Source organism: Physeter macrocephalus, chromosome 21 (genome assembly GCF_002837175.3).
Source record: "Physeter macrocephalus isolate SW-GA chromosome 21, ASM283717v5, whole genome shotgun sequence".
NCBI classification, from domain to species: domain Eukaryota; kingdom Metazoa; phylum Chordata; class Mammalia; order Artiodactyla; family Physeteridae; genus Physeter; species Physeter macrocephalus.
This window is the reverse complement of record NC_041234.1, coordinates 93,486,392-93,509,146: the sequence shown is the minus strand read 5'-3', so window position 1 is coordinate 93,509,146 and position 22,755 is coordinate 93,486,392. Positions and strand designations below refer to the sequence as shown.

Here is a 22,755-nt window from a genome sequence, read left to right as displayed (position 1 = left end):
AGTTACAACTAGAGATTTGCTCTGGGAGACAGTTTGGGGTCAAATGTGCCCCGAAGTCACTTAGCTAGACTTTCATCAAGCAATTGCAGCTTCTCTTTGAATTTTGCTTCCTTCTCCCCACCTCAAAGTTTCTCATAGTGTTCTTCTCCTACACAAAGAGAACAATTTATCCTGGAACTCAACCTTGATGAAGAAAGGAAGTTTACTCTGACAAAGTAGTCTTCCGAGAAACTGGAGTGTGAAGACTGCAAAAGGAAAAATGCTCAGAAATGGAACAACTTTTAGTTTCATCCTCCTGTGGCCAAATCCCAGGAGTTGGAAAAAAAAAAAGGTGGGAGGGAGAAGAAGAAAAAATGTCTTAAACTAATAGGCTGTCAGTTGTCGAGTTTTCCACCCACATGTCTGCCCAGTATTCCTATGGGAAAATCAGTGGTACAGTTTAGAAAGAGGAAATCATACACTCCTTTTTAATTTTAATTTATTGCTGTCAACAACTCCCCAAGACAATATTAATGTCTTCTATATGAAGATTCCCAGCAAACAGATGCCTAAGAAAGGTAACTTCAGGATAATAATTTCAGAGGGATAAGAAGTAAAAAATCCTAAGTCTAGCATGGACAAAATCATGAAGGCATTTGGAAGTAGTATTTCTCATTGACAATCAAGTAAAACCAAGTGCACTGCAACAGATGGTATACAAATCAAATCCTGGTACAGCACAGTTTGGGGGACTATTTAAATTAATCCATTAGAAGTTTATTGAATTGTTAGAATCCAATTTTAGTGAATGTATTATAATATCCAGTTCTGTAAAACAAAGTTATTTTTAAATGTCCTGGCTGACATCCCCAACTGCCGTAGTACTATTCATTACTGCTTTGAAACTGTGGACACGATGGATTCCACTGAATGAGAAATACCGTATGACAAAAGATTCATAATTCCTTGTCTGTTTAATAGTCAACGTATTTAACAGGATAATGTATTATGTATAATATATAGCACCAGTTGAATTCCTGTGAAATGTTAACTATTCTAACTCAAATTTGACATATGTTTTAAAATGTTTGGGATATCATTCATTGATTTTTAAAAAGATGGTACTTCCTGGTAAGCAGCAGCTCAGAGTAGAAAGAGCACTGGACCTGGAGTCAGATGCAATGCAGGTTGTTTTCACTAAACGCTCTAATATCCTTTCCAGATCTAATGTTCTATTACCTTTTACTACTAAATCTCGAGAGTTTGGTTATTTGAGGTAATTTTTAGGTGGCTTTAAAGTTGTTATCTTCAAGTTTGTTTCTTTTTAAAGGTTAGCTTTGAAAATGGAATTTGGTAAGGAAAGGCGTTGGGAGGAGACAGTTTCATTGTTTTTTGTATTTTCCACAAATCTGCTGTCGCATGTCTTTTAATCACTTGTTAATAGCAGTCAACCCCCCTTTACTCTGTCACTAAAAGTTGGAAAGGTGTCTGGGAAGGAGATTCCAAAGAGCAGCAACAGTCCTTTCTGCCATAAGCCAAGAGAGAAGCACTACCTGAGAGACTAGATTGCTGTGGTGTCTTTACATAAGTGGCTCAAATTCCCGTGATTAAATAGCTTAGACTTTATTAAGAGAGTTCACTTAAGTGAATGCTGCTTTTGTTCTCAGACTTCCTTCTTCCCAACCCCACTTATATTTACATCTCCACATCAATGTCTGACCAATAGAAATCAAAAGCCTAAAGTGTCCAAAAGTGATCTCAACATCTTCCTCTCCAATCCTGCTTCACTCGTGTATTTCCAGTCTTAATCAACAATATCGCTATCCCACTGGTTGTAGCCAAGCTCAAAACCTTGGCGTCATTCTTGACTCCTTCTTCTTCCTCGCTGCCCGTTCCCCAGTCTTGCCCCTCTCCAATCCACCCTTCACATTGTGGCTGCCAAAGTGCTCTTTCTAAAAAGTAAATATGATCACAGAGCTTCCCTGCATAAAATGCTTTAATGACTCCTTTTCACCTACTCAATAAAACTCAGAGTCTTCTTTCGGTACCTGTATACATTTCTAGCCCAGTCCGCTGCTGCTCCCTGCCATTGCTCTGAGCCCTTTACACTCCAGCTACATGAACTGCTCACAGTTACCCAAACACACCATGGTCTTTCGTGATTGTGACTTTGCATGTGAAATTTCCTCTGCTACTTTCTCAGCTTACTTTTCCTCATGTTCCCATAGCATTTCCACATACTAGTATTGTAACTCTGGTCACACTATATTGTAGTTACTTCTTTACTTGTCTGTCTTCACTACCAGACTGTCAGTTCCCTGTTTTGGGAGAAGGTAAACATTGTAGAGGAGATTCAGACTCTGGATACTTCTAGGTGGCATTTAACCCTGCTTTGGACCCTGAGACACTGTGCTCTTCTCTGATGCTTTCTTTTTCTCCTTGTCCCAGCCCTCCCCCTGGTGGAGGTGTTAAGGAGGAGTGGAATGGTCACATGGCCAAAGATAAGACAAAGCAGACTGGCGGATCCACAACCTGGATAAACATCTGCCTCATGTCATTTTTTAAGCAAATGAAAAGCTGGCTAATGGGCCTTGAATTTAGGGTGGCCTGGCAGGAGCTTTCTGTCTTACCACGTATCAGTTGGGAGACCCGGATTTCAACCGCCAACGCTGTAGCGAGGTGTGGGCGGGGACGGTCAACACACTATCCCTGATGGTCTCAAAGAACATCACACTACTGTCAAACAAAGAGCTCAGGAAGAATTAGTTGGTGGAGATCTTCCTTGTTTTCTTCCTGTGTCTGAAGCTGAGACAAACCTTTCTGCAGGAACATTTGCCTTTGGATGATTACACCATAAAGCAAGGAATCTAATACCAGTCGCATCCACATGGTAGGTGTTCTCCCCAGTTGCAGTGGGCCTCACCTCCCAAAAAAAGTTATAGGGAAGGTCTATGTTCTGGTCTATCCCAGGACAATATCCAGTTATCACTGACTTCTGTCCCAGTTGAAGATAACCTAGTCTGTGAATCAGTATTTAGTTGTCCATGTGAGGCAGCCAGTTTCACAAGCACACCTGGATGTAGAGTTCCCTAGGTATGGTGGCCCTAGGTGTATTCTGGATTGGTCTGGTTGGTGATTCTCAGGAAAGGACCTTGCCAGGCAGGTTAACAAAAATGGTTAGTTATCAGCCTGGTTGGGAGGAATCTTACCTCTAAAAACAACAAATTTTTAGAAAACATGATGAATTTATAATCATTATGGAAATTCTCCTTCATGGCTATTGTGAATTTTATCAGATACTATGTTACACTACAATGAGACTTCTAGCAGCAAGAATGGGTTTTAGTTTTAAGTGGGAGAAAAGGAAATTAGTATAAGCTATTTGTCATCAGGAGAGACTACCTTTAAAAATCAACTAGCTCCCACAATGCCATTTCGAACATATGTCAAAGGCAAGGAAAGATGATCTGCTGTCTCAGGTGTCCACTTGGCTGTGTCCCAATTGAAGAAAAAGAATTCAGGTGCTACCAGGGTAACAAGAAATAAAACAGAAACAGAACTGGTGGGAGTGGCCCCCTGAAGTTCTTAGGTTTCTATGTTCAGAGTAAAGATTACCCTACCCACAAAACGATCATTGATGACATCATTTATGATGCCTTTGCCCTTCAGTTGGCACTGCACAGGCACCGCTTGGTTCTTCACTACATCTGTAAAGTGCATTGCCACCAGCGGGGAGGTGTAGTTAACCTGTAGGTGGAAGAACAATGAATTCTAAGTGTGAGGAGGGGAGGGTATGTAGGGGAGGGCAATAGGATGGAAGTGATCAGATAATCAGTGCAGGAGGATGGAACAACCTCCACAAAAGGAACTGAGTAAATCCCATGATGCCAAGTCACAAATGGCTAAAGCAACTGACATGCTCTCTCTGCCCTGGGACAGTGGAGAAATGACACATTTCTCTCATAAGTCAGTGTCAGTTGTCTGATTGTCCTCTGGGGAAAACCAATTCTAGCTCAGCGTGATATGATTTTCTAGATATCAGACCATGAATCAAACCAGAACTAGTATTTATCAAGTCTCCATGCTGGAGATGAAGTTTTCACTGCCCCAAGGCTCTAAGTGGGAGAAACAGGAAAGTGATTATTTGGGCATAATTTAGTGCAATGACGAGTGATTTGTCTGCTCCTGGCTCTGCCACTAATTAGCTATGTGACCTTGGGCAAGTCACTTCCTCTCTCTGAACCCTAATCTCTCCATCTGTAAACTGAAGGAGTTAGGCCAGACCGTGTCTGAGATTCCTTCAGATTTGGAAAGGAGCGGTTGGGATAGGAATTGGTAGAGGGAACTCCTAGTCTGGGCCAGCAGCTATTCACCCCTTTGCTACTACCTGCTGCTCCCTAATTCGCATAGATCCCAGCCAGCCCTTCCTTTGTCTCTGAGCCCTTTCTGACAGCAAAGACTGAAGGGAATACAGACTTACGTGAGTCAGTTTGCCATAGTAAGGGTAGTAACGGAGGTCAAAAGAAGCCGACTCTGGGTAGTAATTGATGGATCGGATGTCGTTTTCATCACCTCTCTGTAAGTAAAAGCAAGTGCATATCAGGTGCTGGGTCACTCAGTGAGTTGGAGCCTGAGCTAAAGGGGCCTGTGTCCCAGGTGAAATCACTGTGTGACCCACAACTGTCTCAGGAAGACCACGAAAGCAGAATGGGGCATAGCTCAGCCCAGACTTATCCCCAGAGGAGTGTTTCCAGGGAGAGACTGTGCTTTGGCGTTTCAGTGCAGAGAACACTGAATAGAAGGCCCAGACCACAGAGGCTGAAGGTTCTCAGTATGGCTCTATGCTGGCTCCTAGGGGACCCAGGCAGAAGGGCTCCAAAGGGCTTGCAGTACCCAGTGTTGCTCTGGCAAGAGGGCTTACCATGCCAGCCCCTCTCCAAAGAATCACACTGGTCCTGGTACCCAGTCTTGGACTTTGGAGCTGAGACAGGTGTAAGTTGGAACATGCCTAGTAAATCCCACTCCACAACAACATGCACACGGTGTGCTCATTTCTGGTTGAGGTCAGACCCGGTGCACAGGGACCTGATGCATAGGGACACAGCCTGTAGTTGGCTCACCTAAATGCATGTCTCTGACCACATTCTCTGAGGTGCTTAATTACAGGAGGTGGGGTCAGGAGGATAAGCAAGGGGGGAAATGATTAAATAAACAAGTCTACCCTCATCATATCATGTCAGGTAGGGGACTGCCCATTCTGCCCATGCGTTAGGCTTGCCCTAAATAGCAGAGGTCTAGAGGTTACTAGGGGACAAATAGTGCATCACTACTAGCAAATCACTCACTCGGGTCATGTGATTACTTCTATCGATATAGTATAATGGCTCTTAGTATAAACTGAGCTCTCCTTAGTTTATTCTAATAATTACCTCATCATGCTTGATTTCCACAAGTGGGTGTGGATTTGACCAGTGTTGATTATTATACAATGTATAATGACTCAGTGTTTCTTTTTTTTTTTTTAAAGGACAGTTCTCAGCAAGGTTCGATGTAAGCTGATAAATGAATGGTTTCCACTAGGGAACTATAAGCAGGACTCAATCCAATTAATATGCTGCTTTAAGACTGAGTTCGTCTTTATGGTTTATTTATATATTCTTGTAAAAAGTAATGAAATTCATTTTTTTGTGAATGGTGTGTGGAATCAATTCCACCGGTTTGCAGTCACATCTCACATGTGTGTATGTTTATACATGCTCACGTATATGTGACCAGAATGAATGTCCTTGCTACCTTGTTCACCTAGCAAGCACTGCCTGACCTTTCAAAGCTCAACTTCAGTGTCACCACCTCTCGTGTGGAACTAACCTTTCCCTCTTTAATGTCCCCACTGCACCTTTCATAGCACCTGTATTACTTGGCTCACGGGCCCAGCCGCTCCGCGGCATGTGGGATCCTCCCAGACCGGGGCGCAAACCCGGTTCCCCTGCATCGGCAGGCGGACGCGCAACCACTGCGCCATCAGGGAAGCCCCACCTGTATTACTTGATGGCCCTGATTTCAGAGATGGAATCATATTTATCTTGGCACCCCCAACACCTAGCAAAGTACCTGGTACTTAATAAGTGATCCATAAATTCTTGCTGAATGTGAACTGTTGACTGAATAAATGCTGCCTTTTGTTGCTTTCTGATCTGCCACAATCAAGACTGGAGTTTTGAGCGGCATTTCTGGTACTGAGAATGGGGTTACCCAGCTTCACACATTTGCAAGACAACCGTCCAGGACTGGGGGTGTAGTAGGTGTTACCAAATAGGAGGGAGCTACTGCCAGCTTTAAGAAGCAAACCCCAGCAAACCCAAGATCTTTGTAGGCTTTTTCCTACAAAGGAGCTAATTGGCACAGATGAGATAGGAGTTAATGGTCCCTTGAAGGACAGTTAATTAGCATATTAATGGAGTTCTGTTTATACTTCCCTTGTAGTCATTTGTTATTGCAACACCCAGTGCCACTGGTCATTGCTGCAAAAAGTGAAATCAGTTTAATTAATTAATTAATTTATTTTTGTATTGCTATATATGTTATATTGTAAAATATGTCAAAGAGTATGGAGGCTACACACACACACACACACACACACACACACACACACACACACACACGATTTAAAGAAGAAGAAGAAAATTGACCCCTGAAGACCTCCACCCAAGTTAAGAAACAGATCAGAGCCTGTCTTTCCACAAACACTACCTAACTTTTGTGATATCATTCCCTTGCTTTTCTTTTGTGAAATCAGTTTTAAAAGCAGGGACTAATGACTCTAATGAAAGCTGCTTGTTTAGTTCAAAGAAACGAGTAATTAGAGCTAAAAGCAAAAGTGTAAACAGAATTCCCGTTAATGACTTGGCACATTGTTGTTTCCTGCTGTGGCCCTTAGCTGAGGTTCAGTCTTTGGCTTTCACAGGTATAAATCAGCACACACACACACAAACACTACACACACGAATACACATGAATGGAATGCTTTCTGGAAACAGGGAGGCCCGAAGGTATAAATGGAGGTGTAGTTATGAAAAGATTAACCCTTTCCCTAACCCTTAGGCAACCATCCATGGTAAAGCCCTTGGAAGGGATGACCCACCCTTTTGCATGAAACAGGTGTGCTAACAGTACTTACTCAAAAGGGCACTTTACCTGAACTTTGCAGGAAACCTTCACAGGGTCTCCAGGCTCAGGACGAAAGCCAACAATCTAGCAAAAGAAAACCAGCGTTTTTTTAAAAAACAAAAACCAAAACAGATTTGACAGTAAAAATACGGCTTTTCTAAATCCCCCTTGAGTTGTCCTTTCTTTAGGCATAAACTTGATCTATTTTGCCCTCTCAGAAATGTTACAGAAAGCAGAAAATGCAAAGTATCTTCAGAGCTGCTCAGCTCAGCTTACTTCTTATTTTATCTGTGCCTGATATTCATACAATGGTAACTGCAGCAGGATTACCCTGAAAATGTAAAGAACGTGCTGGGTCAAGAGGAGTGTGCCTGGTAAGGCTCTGCCACACCTGAGACACGGCAGGAGAGAAGGAAAATGCATTTCTTGTGATATAAGAATTGTCCCCCATGCCACCCCCATGTCAGTCCCCTGTTCCAAACAGCTCAAGATCTCATTCCTGACAGAGCATCAAAGGTTTAGGGGTGCTGGAGAAGAATCACAATAGAACGTGTTCAGGGAGGAAAGGAATTATTGCTTGGTAGGTTTGTCTGGTTGTTTGTACTAGTGATGCTCTTGGTAAAAATGGCCAAACTTACAGTGTATGAAGACAGAGCCCAAGAGAAATGGAGCGGCCAGAGCCCTCCTACCCAACTCATCCACTTATCATAGCCAGAGTGACAAGGGCCAATATACCCGGTTCATCTTTAGAAGGATGCAGGGCTGTCCAGTAGAGTAGCCAAAAGTAGGGTCCTCCAGGCCAGAGCAGTTCTTCAGGAAGGAGCGCTTAAATTGGCAGGCCTTCTTGTCCTCATCCTCATCACCATCCTGGATGAAGTATTGGCCCGGGGGGCAATCTACATTCATTTCCTCTTGAAGACTGTCATTATAACCTAAAGTGTGGGCGGCAGAGGGTCACGTTAGATAGGTACTACAGAGGAAGGCCATGTTTTCAGTAGTTCTCTTCCCTAGTTTCCTTTCTCCAGCTTGCTTGTGCCCCTGTGAAGGCCCACTCAATTTGTCCTAGGGCCTGTGACCTGGCATCAGGTGCCCAAGGCCCTTCATCAGCCACATCCCTCCAAGAAGCCTTCTGGGCTGGTCCCCTCAGCCCACTTTGATTGCCTGTCCCCTTGCTTTTCATTCCCTTGAACTTCTTCGATATCTGTCTCTGGATTGTATGTTCATCGCTTTATAACTTTTCTCTATTTTTCATTATTTCTTTTCTGATACGGTAAATTGTAAACTTGGAGGGCTGCCTTTTCTACTTCTGGGAGAGGAATAGGCAACATAGTAGATGGATTTTGGAAGAAGGATTGAATCACATCAAGGCATGGCGTATATAAGGAGGCAAAGCCCCTGGGTTAACATCTCTTTAAGTTCAGCCTAGGAAACATCTCTCTTTGAGGTCAATGAGAGGCACCCGATGCAAGACAGTGAAAAGTGTGTGTTGTGGGACAGGAGGAAGGGGGAAGACGAAGAGGAGGAGATAAACCAGCTCCTCATTCTTTACAGAGGGAAGTTAGCACTGCAAAATAGAAGCTTAGGTTGAAAGACAGAAAACAATGACAACCATAGGGGTCTCCACTGAGAGGGTGAGGGGGTGAGATCTTGTCTACTGAGACCTGAGGCACTCAGAGTTAGTGTCCCTTTACACTGGATGGAATTTAACATGTGCCCAAGGTACATATATCGGGGAGAGAGCTGGAAAGGGCTATCTGTGAGCTGACTCTTTGGGCAACTAGATGCCAGAGAACTGGGCTTTAGAAATTACTGCATTATTTCCAGTTTGGTTCTAAATGATGGAATCCAGTTAGTCCTGTTAGATCCAACCCCCATGCATTCATGTTCCAAGTAGCTCAGTTTTTTAGAGGAGATTGTGCACCTACGATCCACCAGCGTTAAAACTCCAAACGTATTGCTGGATCCTCATCTAAATAGATTGTGACTTGAGTTTGATATTAGAAGCAACTGGGAATTTTAAATCTATTCTAATTATGGCTAAGCCTTTATTTGTCCTTTGACAAAGCTACATTCAGTTCAAGGTTTTGTTTTAATCTCTCTCTCTCTCTCTCTCTTTTTTTTTAGAGTAAACTATGTTCAAATAACAACTTGCTAAATAGAAGCTCTAATCATGTGCTCCTTGTTTCTCTTGAGGTAGTTCCATTAAAAATACTGTGACATGGACATGACCCTTATTGCAAAATCCCTGTCCTCATGGGAATGAAATTGATACTCTGGGATGTCTATTTCAGAGATGTGTTCCTTTTTAACAGGGCATATTATCTACACTTAGGAACTAAAAAACCCAATGCTTTTCCTAATGTTCCCCACCGGTGTCATCAGGTCAGAATTGATATTTCTGAATTACAGGTGAGGAATCTGAAGCTCCGACTTAACCAAGATGACACTGAGCATTACCAATACAAAGCTGAGTTTCTAACTCCTGGTCATATGGCAGCAACAAAGAATTATGAAAAGCAGAACTTCTCGAGCTTTCATGGACATACGGATCACCTGCGGATCCCCATTCAGCAGGTCTGGGTGGAGCCTGAGATTCTGCCTTTCCAACAAACTCCCAAGTGATGCTGATGTTGCTGGTCCCTGGGTCACACTTTGAGTAGCAAGGGTGTCGAGAACAGAAACAAGGGTTTAAATTTAAACACTACTGCTACTGGGAGACTTTGATCACATTTCTTCTCCTTTCTGAGCCTTAGTTCCCCCAATGGGGACGATAGGCTCTGCTATGCAGGGTTAAAAGTTCAGTGACAACATTTACACATTTAAATAACACTTCCTATCACATAAGAGAATCCTCTTAATTCAGTGCACATTCTGTTGGCCACCCCCATCACCCCACTTCAGCCAGGCCAGGAAAACCAAACCTGGCTTTTTTCCACAAATAATAGGTGCAGTAAACCCATGGGGGCTCCTCTTTGATAGCTGGATAAATACAGAGACTGTGTGCTCTGTGTTTAACCTTAACCAAGCTGCTACCTCAGTTTTCACCCCGTGTAAGGGCTTCTCAGAAAGCCATTCATTCGCCCCTGAAAATGTATCTGATGACGCTATAGAAAACACTTGCTGTCAAAATGTTGGAGTGAGTGCCACCCAGAGATTCTTCCTCTAACTCCCTTTTGGACTGCTATTTAAATGAAGACCCTTTTTCTCCTCCTTTAAGATGGATCATCTCCAAGAAATGAATTCTCTTACCTTGAGAAAACATAGGAGGCAAGAATCTTCCTGTTCTGGAGAACACTCTTCTTTTCTCACCACTACCTCCCCCGCAAATGATCTTTTATAATTGATCATTATTGAGCCATCTGGATGTGCCCAGGACATAACTAGGTGCTATAGGGTGTTCAGGAAGAGAAACCAAGTTCTCTGCCCCAATGAACTTATCATCTTACTGGCTTATATGCTTTCAAGGCAACATACAATCACAAACCACAGCAGTTTTGATTGTATCTGCAGGTGCTGAGGGGAATGCATGGTAAGGAAAAACCAGAATGGGCAGTGCTAGTAAGACTGGGATTTCTGAGCCAAGTGAATTTTGAATTTTGAGTTCCCACCCATCACCTTTCCAAAGAGATTCTCACCATTCAGAGGAACTTACCCTGGAGAAAGCCATTTAGACTAATCACATAATGCTGCCAAGTGTCAGGTTCAGAAACGTTGAAGTTGAAGTTAAGGCTATGGGCGAAGGGTCTGATCATAACTCCTGGCAATGAAAACAGGTCTTGGATATATTAACCCATTCTTGGGATAATTTTTTTGTATCGATTCCCATGAAACCATTTCCCCCCAGGCAATCAAAATGAAAAGGACCATAATTTGCTAAGTACCATTTTACTTTTACTCTTAATAATTGAATCCCTAAGTCATTACCGGGAAGAGCCAAAGTTAATTGAAGCTGAACATGCTGTGCAAGCAGATTTCTGTCCAGCAAGTTCTGACAGCACAGGGTATTTGGGCACTCACCAGGAGGCTTCACCCTCTCCGTGAAGGTCGGCATGTAAGGACTGATGGTCAGAAATAGCGTGTACATGCAGAGGGTGACCACAGCGGCCAGGGAAGCATAGAAGAAGAAGTAAATGACTAAGATCAGGCCTGCAGAACAATCACAGATGAGGGTGGTCAGTGCTGGCCAACAAGCCCTGCCTCTGCATTTGAGCTCATGAACCAGAAACAACCCAAACACGTGACATGGCTTTTTTTAAAATTCCCCAGATTCAGTATGTCCTTGCTTATTCAGATTTCACCAATTTGAAATTGGTGAGAATTGCGTCAGAGGTCTGATTGCAGTTTACCTTTACAGCATCTCCGATGGAAGGGCTTGCTGAGCAAATGATGACCGTGAACAAGATTACAGGGGAGTGGAGTTTAAAGTACTGCAGAGGGCAAATTGCTTGGGAGTCCTCTGGGCAATGGTTGATGTCCTAAGTACAAATCATTCTTCGCTATTCATTAAAGTAGGTGCCCTAAAGAGTCCTAGCAGCTTGGTTCCAGTGATTATATGTATTTGCAAGTGATGAAAACAGCATTTCTTTTCACATAGCCTATAATTCAAACCTTTGATTCGTTTCCACTGGATGTGCCTCTAATGAAGGCAAAGTGAGGTTTCACTTTACGTATTTCAAATCTTCTTCATCTTTGGCAAAACTCTAAGTGACTGCTTTTCAAAAAGAACACTAAAGCAGGATGGGGAAGGGAAGAGGGGCAAACTGTACTTAACTACTGACACCTGCTACCTGTGAGCTCAACCTGTGAGCTATAAGTTATAGAACCTCCTGGCATCCCCGATTCCTCGCAGGTAAAATGGGGATAAGTTCAGCACTTACCTCATATTCTGATCAATATCCCTAACAATATTTGAAATTCAGCCTTTCCTTACATCCTGTCCTGACTCTACCACTTCCTAACTGTTTAATCTTAGACATGCTATTTACCTCTCTGGGCCGCAATTTCCTCATCTGTAAGATGAGGATAATAATAGTACTTACTTCTTAACATTGAATAATGCATATAAATAGCATAGCACAGAGCCTGGCATATACTAAGTGCTCTATAAGTGGCAGTCTTCATCATTGTTATTATTAATATTATTATTGCCATAGGACCAGAAGCACAGTTGTGCGAACTCTTCCTCTGTGGGCTGGATTAGCACTAGGTTTGCCCCAGGATTAGGTAGCACAGAATGAGTGAATGAGCGTGAGATTACTGCTGAGAAGCTCTTTCAAGTCCTCCTTGGGGCTCTCTCAGAAAATAATATCTAGCTCCGCTCACAGCAGTGACATGATGTCGGAGCTACAGATTTGAACTGAATCATGAACCAGAAACCGGAACAAACCACATAACTTTGCTGTACCCCAAACCAAATCCAAATATTAATTTTTTATAAGCAGATACTCATTTTTAATTATTATTTATTTATTAAATATTAATTTTAAAGTTGAACCATGAACCAAATAAAATGAACCAAAAAAAAAAAAAAAAGAAAAAAAGGAGTAGGGAAAAGGAGAAAAAAATTCTTAGTAATCTAACTAGAAGTGAACCTTTATGTTTTATAAGATGAACTAAAGCAGAACTGGAATATGAACACATTGATTCAGTTGAAGTCCCTGGAGAAGAAACAGCAGCACCTCGTGTGCCTGTGATACTTGGCTGCTGCCCGCCTGCTGTCCTGATGGGATGTGCCCTGTGACTCCTCCTCCATCCCTCTATACCCCCATCCCCGTCCTGGGAACCGATCAACAGCTGGAGCCATCCTGGGGGACCAGAAGGCTCAGTTTCATGGATGAGAGGAAACCAATAGAATACAGGTACATTCCCCTGGAGATATCTTCCTTCTTGCCCAGGAAGCTGTAGATGGGAGAAGGGCACTAGCAAGGAGTCCCCTCAGCTTTGCCCAGGAGTCTGTGCCCTGGAGTCTGTGATAGTCTAACTGTCTCAGCTACACCACCCCCTGCCCCCGGCAAAACCAAGCACTGTACCCACCTGAACCCATTGATCTCTCCAACCCTTTCTGCTCCAAATGTCCAAGTTTTACTTGGGCTGCTCCTCTAGGTAATCCAGGGTTTTCTCCTGAATGTCCCACCCAAGCTTGGATAGACCGTTATATCTTGAATAGACTAGGTACCCACGATCCCAACTCTTCAGTCCTTCCATTAAAACACCCCATCAGGTCCTGAGGCCCTATCCATCAGGGCCTTGCTCATTGCTAGAGTTCATGAAGACAGCATGATGTTCTGGCAAGAGAATGAACTCCAGTGTTCATCCAACCTGGGTTTGAATCCCAGTACTGCCACTTTATTAACTGTGTGACTTTAGATAAGTTACTTACCCTCTCTAAGCCTCAGTTTCTGCATCTGTAAAATGGGGATAATAATATTACTACCTCATACAATTCTTGTCAGTACCCAATAAAATAACATAAAGCTCCTAAGAAAAGAAGTTGCCCAGCTATCAGAGGAAAAGCCCAGAATATAATAATAGCCTGGGTGAATATGTTGGTCATTTTGATGTCCAGGCTGGGCCAGTGTTAGTAAGTGCTTAAGTGGCACCTAGTTCTCAAGCAGGAGGGCAGCAAGGCATGTGGCGGCCTAGGCATTAACATCACTATTTGCCCTTTGCCCAGGGGTAGCCCGGGCTCTCCTTAGACCCGCTACCCCGAGGCCTGGATACGGCCTACCGTGCAGTGTCCCCACTGCCATATCTTCCCCGGGCACTTGAACCTTCCTCCCTCATCCCCACTTGTTGGCCTATGGATTGTTCTCCGCAGGCGCAGTTGGGATCAGCTCATCTGGTTAAGTTCCAATGGCTGGCTGTTTAAGGGTTAACGTAGGGCTCCCTCTCCCAGAATCACACTTGCATTTCACAAGGCCTGTTTTTCCAGTCCTCTTTAGGCAAAGGAGAAACAGCTGTGCCCCCTTTTGGAGCCCCAGTGAGTGTCCAGCATTTGTCTGCAGCTTCCAGAACGTTGGAATGTTCCTTGAATGGTACATTTGTTCCAGTTGAGAGTTCGAGGGATAGGCAGGGGTGGGGCTGGGAACTGAAGAGGGGTGAAGGGAGGTGGGTGTTGTTCAGAGCCCCACACCTGCTATTGCTAATTCCAGGCAGCAGGGCTGGCTGTTTCACCCTGACTGAGCTGAATTAGAAACATAAACTACAAAGGAGAGAATTCTCAGCCAAAGGGGCCTTTAGAAGGCATGACCATCGACTTTAGCAACCTAGACCCTTGGCACTGGGGGACTCTTATTTTATCCATAGAGTTATCTATTTTTTTCTTCTGTGGGTTAACTGAATTTAAACCAGCAGCTGCTCTTTTCCTGGGATGTTCAGAGACTATGGCGAGTGTGAATTTTACCACAAGCTAAATCTCCTGAGAAGGATCAGCATTAATAGTTCAAGAGGTGAGTAGGACCCTGGGAGAGGCATGCTGGGGAAGCTATGAAGTAAAGGTGGTGGCAGCATGTGGTACAAAGAGGAAATGCTGGGGACCGCAGTTCTGTCATTGATCAAGCAATATGGGGACTCAGCCTTAAATTGCTAGAAATGATCCCTTTAACCCATTTCTCTCTATACACCATGGGATCGATCGCAAAGCACCTGCAAGCTGGGGCCAGGGGCAGCCGTAGCTCTCCTTCACTGATATTACGAGGTGAAATGATGAGGCTGTACAAACCCTTGGTCAGGTTAGCAGGGACTTGGGTCTCGTATCCTAGGAATAGTCTTCTGCATAGTACTTTGTACTTTACAATTTTAACATCTTATTGGAGCCTCAGGCTGATCCTGTGAGAGAGGTAAGGCAGATACTGTTTCCTTCATTAAGCAGGTGAGGAAACTGAGGCTCAGAGAAGATCAACGATGAGCCCAAAGTTACAGATAGAGAATCTGCACTTTTCCAACTCATTCTTACTGTCTCTCTGCACTGCAAATGCTATTGAGCCCAGTGTATTTCAGCTATACAATCAAGTTTGCTCACCCACTTGGGAGTTTGTTCTGATGAGATCTGCCCATTATTTCCCTAGGCAGTGATCCTGTTACATGAAGTGCTAGAGAACTTTGCAGACAAGCCCATCCAACGTATGGTAAAGGAGTCCTGGACACCAAGCCAAAAGCAAAGGACACCCGACTGGGGCATTGGGACAACTGGGACTTACTCCAACTCTGACCTGTTCGGGCCAGAGACATCCTTTTCTCCGGATCCCACAGGTATTCGTTCACGATCTGCCATTTCCGCCACCAGGCACTGCCTGTTTCCTGAGCCTGACTCTCTTCCTCCTCCTTTTCCTCTTCTTCTTTCTCCTCCTCTTCTTCCTCCTCCTCCTCCTCCAAATCAGGTACCACCATCACCCGAGCCTCTTCTTCTGCTTCTTCCTCTTCATCTGCTAAGTAGTTCTGGTTCACTTCATCCTGATCATCCTGAAACAGTGACAAAACACAATCCCCTTTTTGGCGAAGAAAATTTCCAATGGCACATCCCACCAGCCAAAATAAATGGAAAACGACTCAATATTTGGAGATGCTTCAGATGTCCACTTACCCATAAACATACCTGTTGTTACAAGAGGCAGATTTCTTTCTCTCTGTTCTTTTGCAGGAAATATCCTTTCTATAACCCATTTTGACCCAATATTCTTTCCATAGAGGTGCAAGTTTTATTCTCAGCTTCAGGCATTTGGGCACTTCCCCTAGGACTGCTCATGTCATTACTCTGTCCTGGGGCCTTGGCTTCCCGCTTAACTTTGTCTGGCCTGTCAGGGCAGAGCTGAGCTCAACACTGGAGGGTGGAGTAGTTTTAGACACTTATGTCCGTGATGGCAAATTCTCAGTCCAAGCCAGCTTTGTCCTAACACCCTGTACACTTTCAGCTGCTCAACCTCACCATCCTACGCTGTGGCTAAAAATAGCCTGGGACAGACATCAGGAGGAGAGGCCAGCTGCTCTACCCCTCCTCAAAACTTAGACTGCCTTCCCAACAGAAACAAGAGATGGGGGCATTACTTGCTGCTTCTCTGACTGTTGCCCACACTGGAAACCCCTCCTGCCTTAAGCAGGTTGGACAGACCACCTGAGGGCTGGCACGGCAACTGATACTTCCTTCATCTTCCCCCCACCAGCCCCATACCCTAGGCAGAAATCTGGGCACACAGTAAATGCTCAGCACATATTTGTTGATTGACTGATTGCAGCCATTACTTGAGATCTGAAACTGTAATCTTCTTCGAGTGGTTCTAAGAAAATTAAACAAACAAACAAAAAACAACAACAACAAAAAAGAAAAACCCAGACTTCACCAAATGGTATTTCCAATGCCTCCCAGCCACGGGCTGGAGGGTTGGATCTTTGCTCTTTGTGGGTCTGAGGCCACTGTCCCTTCTCTCCACTGTCCAAATCTGAAGAGTGGCGGGGCCTGTGCACCTGTTGGGGTTGGATGTGTCAAATGATAGAGGCCAGGGGCTCTGTGCTGCACCCTCCCTGCCTGATTCCTCAAAGGCCATTTAGAGGACACTCAGCTAAAAGGGCTGCCATGGCCGGGGGGGAGGGTCAGAAAACTGGATTGTTCAGAATCAGTAAAAGTGATACAGCGTGACAAGGCTATACTCTCAGCATTCAGTCTGCCCGGCGCTATCTAGCTCTTGATTATAAGCACTCTTGAATTGCTCTCTAGTTTGTTCAAATGTACAGCTTTATGTCACGTGCCATATCAGCGCTGACAGGGACCTTGAAGATTCACTTCTCCATGTGAGGCCCAGAGAGGGGACAGGATCTAGCCAAAATCACTCAGCAAGGTCATGATAGAGCTGACAGTCTCAGAACCATGCTTCCTGATACCCTGGACAATGATGCTTCTCACACTGAGCACAGGTGCCTAGAGGCGGTTTAGCAGAGGTTGTTTATGGAGCACGACAATGTGTTAGATTCTGTGTTCCCGAGAGACTGGAGGTGCTTATAATCAAAGATTTCCAACTCTGACAAGGACTCACAGAGTAAGGCTTAGGAAAATAAACCTCATCACTCAATGTTGAATGGATTAATAAATGTTCTTAAATCTCTTTCCCTTGTGTGAACATATGTACCCATTTGACCTCCAGAATGACATTCTGAGCACCCGCGGGCAGGGTCCATATTTTCTAACTCCTTGATGGCTCTCCACAGCGTGGAGCCCGCAGCTGGGTAACTAGCGGGTACTGAACAAACGTCAGTGATAACTGCCTGACTGAAAACTCCTGAACCAGAGCTCTGGGGGAATGCTCTCACAGAGCTTGCTGCTCTAGCCTCAGCACTCATTTGGACTGTAGTGGGTAGTCATCATGGCCCCCAGAGAATCTAACGCAACTGAGAATCTCAGAGAATTTGAAGTATAACATTTCAACGTGGAGACATTTATATTCCCTTTATATTTTCTGGAAAACTTCCTTTTCTCTCCTTGTTGCCTGTTTGCCTGCCCTCCACCGAGGAGGCAGCTGGCTTTGGCCTCAGCCTGATCTTATTTGTAGCTACGAGCTCTCACGATAATCCCATTAAAGATGGCTTGTCATTAAACTTTACCCTCCCAGGAAGAATTAACCTTCTCAGAGCTAATTTCCCCACGGCTCTCACACTGCCTGAGCTTCAGGAACCGCAAATATCTTTTCCCTTCTCCCCTGCTTCCAGGTATAGGAGAACCTCACGTTGTACAAGAGAGGCACTTTTGTGCAACTAACTATTTAATGGAATCCAGTAGGGAATCCTTTGGTAATGAGAGGGTCTGTTTTTGTCAGTTTCCTAAAGTGGCACTGCCCTCATGTGATAGTGTGTGTGAGTGTGCTGGGGCCATCGTGTTGCCCTAAAAGGAAAGAGTCTGAAGGGCAGAAGGTGGCTCCATTTTGAGCACTCTAAATATATAAGCATATAAACAAATATATAAACAAACAGTATGACCCGAAAGATAAATTTGTGCCCTGCATTAAGCAACACCCTGTAAACATTCGAACAGTTGGTTAATTGTCAAAGAGACATTAGCACCCAATTATTCACTGCATCAAATAATTTCTTTTAAAATTTGATCAAGTAGCCCCTATAAAGAGCAAGATCCCCTGATGCATTTAAAATCCAAACCAGTTGACAAATAATTGAAATTATACACAACGCTTTAGCAGCATTATAGAGAAAAGATGCCAAGTAAGGGATAGTTATGTATGCCCTACAGACCGTGACTGCTCTGAGACCTGGTAGGGACTTTGGGGATGTCAAAAGAGAGATTCTACAAACTGTGGCTGGAAAGTTACGAGAAGCCCTCCGCAGGTTGATACGGGGTTGGAAGAATTCGTGTCTTCCTCTGCTGGCTGTTGACAGTCTCCACTTAGCTCCCTGGTTATATAAGTGGACATTCCCCAAGAAAAATGGATTAAGCTTTGTTTCTTCCTGGGGCCCAGATCACAACCCTCTCTGGGGGAGATTTCAGAATATACCTCCCGGCAGAAAAAACTACTGCGTGCGGCATATATTCATGATTTCTAGCAAAGTAAATGCAAAGAAACTTTGGGTTCAAAAAAAATTTCTAATGCACCCTGGAGATAAATGGTGACATTGAAGGTGGGGTGCGTGAGTGTTGGGCAGGGTGGGGTGGCAGGCAGGGAGGCAATGGGTGGTGGAGGATCAGAGGGCTGGGGAGTGGCATGCTGCAAATATGATGGAAAGAGCACAAGATTAGAAGTCAGGAAACTTACATTCTCGCTTTGGCTCTTCCAGTAACTTGCAAGTCACTCCTGTGCTCTGAGCCCCAGCAGCCTCCTTTACATAATGAGGGGTTCTGGAGAGATGATGTCTAGGACTGCTCCCAACTTCTATCTAGGATTCCATGCTTTTAGCCATCGTTTGGAATTTCTGCTTTAGAAAAGAGCAGCTGGGTTCCTAAGAAGCTACCACCCAAAGCGACTGAGACAGCTGGGTAGGCAGCGCCTTTCATTTCCTCTTCCCCTTCCCTTCTCTCTTGGCTAAATTTCTTGCTATCGGAATGAAACCTCTATTCCCAGACTCCAAAAGGTCTGTTCAAATTCTAGACTCCCACGAAAAAATTTTAGGAGCCCCCCTTATTCTCTGGCATCTTCCCCTTCCCTTATGTTTGTTGCACAGGAAGAGGGGCTTCCTCTTTCAATCCAGCAATTTAGGGTGCAGTGGGGTACTGGGAGTCACTGCTCGAGCTTGAAACAATGGGCTTCCTTAAACTTCACTGTTCCTGCCCATCTTAAGGAGAAGCAGCCCTAAGCCACCACCTACACAACCCCCAACCCACCCCACTAAAAAGGGACAGCAAAATATTCTGCTCCCTGGGACTCACAAGTCTGTAGCGATAACCGTAAGGAAAGGCCGGAGCCCTTCTGGACCGGAGCTGCCTTCTCATGGCTGTTCAGTGGGCAAAGACGCGGCAGAGGCAGGCAAGTGGCTGAGAGCTCTGGAGCTTCTGCTGGTACAGGAGACACTGGTTGCTGGGGATACTTGGCGCCTAGTAAAAGTGAACCCTCCTGGCATGAGCCCTTCCCCAAAATAATCTAACATGCCCCTCTCTCATTGGTTGGCCCCTTCCCTGAATCAAAGGAAAGCCCTTATGGAAAAGCAAGCTCATCATTACAGGGAGGGGGAGATATTCTGGGTCACGAGGATGAGCGACTCACCCCCCCGCCCCGAACTTCATGTCTCTTCCCACTCCCTGCTCTTCTCTAGCGCCTGAGCTACTATGGGCCCAATGGAAATCTTAAGTTGTGTTCTTCTCAACTGAGAGTTGGATATCAGTGTGTGCAGGGGGTGGGGCGTGGGTGGGAGTTGGGGGTGAGGGGAGTTGGCCAAGAATAACTTTCTTTTTTCATAAGGCTGATCTCATGCAAAAGGATCTAGGGTGTCAGGAAAGATTCCCTTTGCTCTCCCCACCTCCCCACAAACACACACCAAGCCACCTACGATATTCCTTATTTGTGTCAATCAACCAGCCCCTTAAAGGTGGATTATGTGTTCTGATTTTAGAGGCCAGGCTCCTGCTTTGCCCCTCCCTGCCCAAAGAGGATCTTGGACATAAGAAGCCTTTTTCTAGCCTACATGTCAGAATGACCCCATCAGCACTACCCCTCACACACACACCCCTTGGAATCCTGGCCAAATTTCTGTAGTGGTTGAGATCTATATTTATCCCTTAGCATCAGGGCAGGGAACAAGCCATAACTTTGCAGTGTCAGTTTCCCAGACATATATAACTCCTGAAGCCAATGTGGGATCCAACAAAAGAAAAATTAGTAAAAACAGCCAAGAACATTGTATAGCATTTTTGGTTTGTTTGGTTCACCCCACTGGAGCCTGGGTGGCTAAAAGGCCTAGGAGGAATATGAGATCCTTCACAAATCCCCTCGCCCCCATTACACCCAGGTGACTGAGAATGTTGCAGGTACTGAGATTCTGGGCATATTCATAACCAGGAAAGCCAACCCATCCTCTTAGATAGACAGATTTATTCATAATGCCAAGCCTAGGCTATTCTGGTGAAGACAGCTTCAATAGTGGTTAATTTAAAATATAGACTCCATTTATTAGAACGTTATTACTCAGGATTCTTTCTTACAGAGTCTCCCCCGATACCCTCATTTGAAGAGAAAGAGAACACTGACAAAGAAAAGAGAAACTCATTCCTCTTTTTGGATTGTAATAAAAGCACAATATATTCCAGGGGATAACCTGGTCTCAGTAGACATTGAGCTTTATCTTTACACTTTCTCCACTCAAGATTTTTGTGTGATTCCTGATGTTAAGTGTATGAGAAACCTGAAGCCCTTGGGAGAGCCTCAAAAACCAAACAGAGGATAGGTAAATTGGTCTTGTCTTACTAAGGCAGAAAAGACAGTACGGTCATGTTAGCAAGATTTAAAAAACTAGGAGTAGGGGGTAGCATTATTTACAATAGCCAAGATACGGATACGTGTCTTGTCAACAGATGAATGGACGAGGAAGGTGTGGTATATATGCATACAACAGAATATTATTCAGCCATGAGAAAGAAGGAAATCCTGCCATTAATGACAACATAGATGGACCTTGAGGGCATTGTGCTAAGTGGAATAAGTCAAACGGAGAAAGACAAATACTGTATGATCTCATTTATATGCGGAATCTAAAAAGCCAAGTTCATAGAAATAGAGAGTAGAATGGTGGTTACCAGAGGCTGGGGGGTGGTGGGGGAATTGGGGAGATGTTGGTCAAAGAGTACAAACTTCTAGTTATGGAATGAATAAGCGCTAGGGAACTAATGTATGGCATGGTAATTGTGGTTAATAATACTGTACTACATACTTGAAAGTTGCTAAGAGAGTAGATCTTAAGTGTTTTCACCATAAAAAAATAAATGGTAATTATGTGACATGCTAGAGGTGTTAGTTAGCACTATGGTGGTAATCATTTTGCAATATATATGTGTATCATATATATTGCACATATATATACATATATGTGTGTATAAAATCACATTGTACACCTTAAACTTACATAATGTTGTATGTCAATTATATCTCAATAAAGCTGGGAGAAAAAACTAAGAGTGGGAGATAAAAGAGGATTTGGAGCAATGTGAACTCAGGTAACAAAATGTTCCATTCTCCCGAATCTCTCATTCCCTAGCATTCTGGGTAATTTGGGGTTTGCCATATCCTTAATATATTTGCAGTGTATTTTGACTATAGCCCAGGCTGCCTTCTGGAATGCCAGCTGTTGGGTGGGGTAAAATAACAAAATCCCATAGGATCTCAAAGACAGAAATCTGTGTGAGCTCACACTCAAAAGACTAAAGGAGAAACCATTCCTGCCAACTTTGGAAAAAAGCAATCTGCTTAACAGTGTAGCAGACTGGAGCCAGAAGTGGCCAATGGGGCTGCAAATGAAGCAGTGGCTACAGAGGCAAGAGAGGAGGGAGAAAGGAGAGGCTTTGAACTTGATAGCAAGTTCAAAGGCAGATGATTCAAGTCCCTAAAACTATATGGCCAGTCCTTGTGCACAGATGTTAGCAGCTGCTTCTATAAGCCCCTTTTCCTGGTTGCCTGCCTCAGGAAAACCACACGGTGGCTGATGGGGAACAGAAACAGTCTTAGGGACTGGGTTCCCAAAGGAAGGAAGAGAAGGTAGCACTTTTGAGAGAGTCTTTGCTTCTGAGAGGGGCTAGTTTAAGGCATCTATTCCTGTGGTCTATTTACACAAGTGTGTGTGTGTGTGTGTGTGTGTGTGTGTGTGAGGGGGAGTGTCCCAGAGCCATGAAAGAGTGGTTATGTACTTTCCCTGCCTAGGGATTGGCCAAGTCTTCAGGGAGTCTCTAGGAGGTCATGTGCAGTGGAGCTTAAGAGTTGTTTGCCCTTGGAGTCACCCAAGCATTGCTGAGTGCTCTCTAGAACCCCAGTCCCTTCCAGCAGTAGTGACCTTGAGGTCTCTGAAGTCACTGGTGAGGAAACTCCAGGATGGCCTAGGACCTGAGGCTGCCCATGAATGCTTCCCAGCATAGGGTGTCATCTTCAAAATTTGTGGAGGAGGGGAAACTCATTTGGGACTGCAAAGATCAGG

General features: G+C 44.3%; 1 protein-coding gene and 1 long non-coding RNA gene across 6 annotated transcripts; one reads left to right on the top strand and one right to left on the bottom strand.

The window, feature by feature from the left end:
* Positions 1-459: 459 nt before the first annotated feature.
* ATP1B4 (ATPase Na+/K+ transporting family member beta 4) lies at positions 460-19,792 on the bottom strand. Of its 5 annotated transcripts, XM_028482377.2 has the most exons (9): positions 19,508-19,787; positions 18,897-19,053; positions 15,345-15,606; positions 11,164-11,292; positions 10,799-10,903; positions 7,882-8,078; positions 7,174-7,230; positions 4,460-4,555; positions 460-3,726 (listed from the first exon to the last, which is right to left on the bottom strand). In XM_028482377.2, exons 3-9 carry the CDS (start codon positions 15,532-15,534, stop codon positions 3,565-3,567), a joined length of 936 nt encoding a protein of 311 aa, XP_028338178.1. In that variant the 5' UTR covers positions 15,535-15,606; positions 18,897-19,053; positions 19,508-19,787; the 3' UTR covers positions 460-3,564. The 5 variants fall into 5 exon arrangements, with proteins under 5 accessions (XP_028338178.1, XP_007116128.1, XP_007116127.1 ...); XM_007116066.3 differs by lacking the exon at positions 18,897-19,053 and having other exon boundaries at positions 15,357-15,606; positions 19,508-19,792; XM_007116065.3 differs by lacking the exon at positions 18,897-19,053 and having other exon boundaries at positions 19,508-19,791.
* LOC114484672 (uncharacterized) lies at positions 12,699-15,300 on the top strand. Its single transcript, XR_003677826.1, has 3 exons — positions 12,699-13,004; positions 14,078-14,594; positions 15,213-15,300. It is a non-coding gene; the product is annotated as an uncharacterized lncRNA (long non-coding RNA).
* Positions 19,793-22,755: the final 2,963 nt, after the last annotated feature.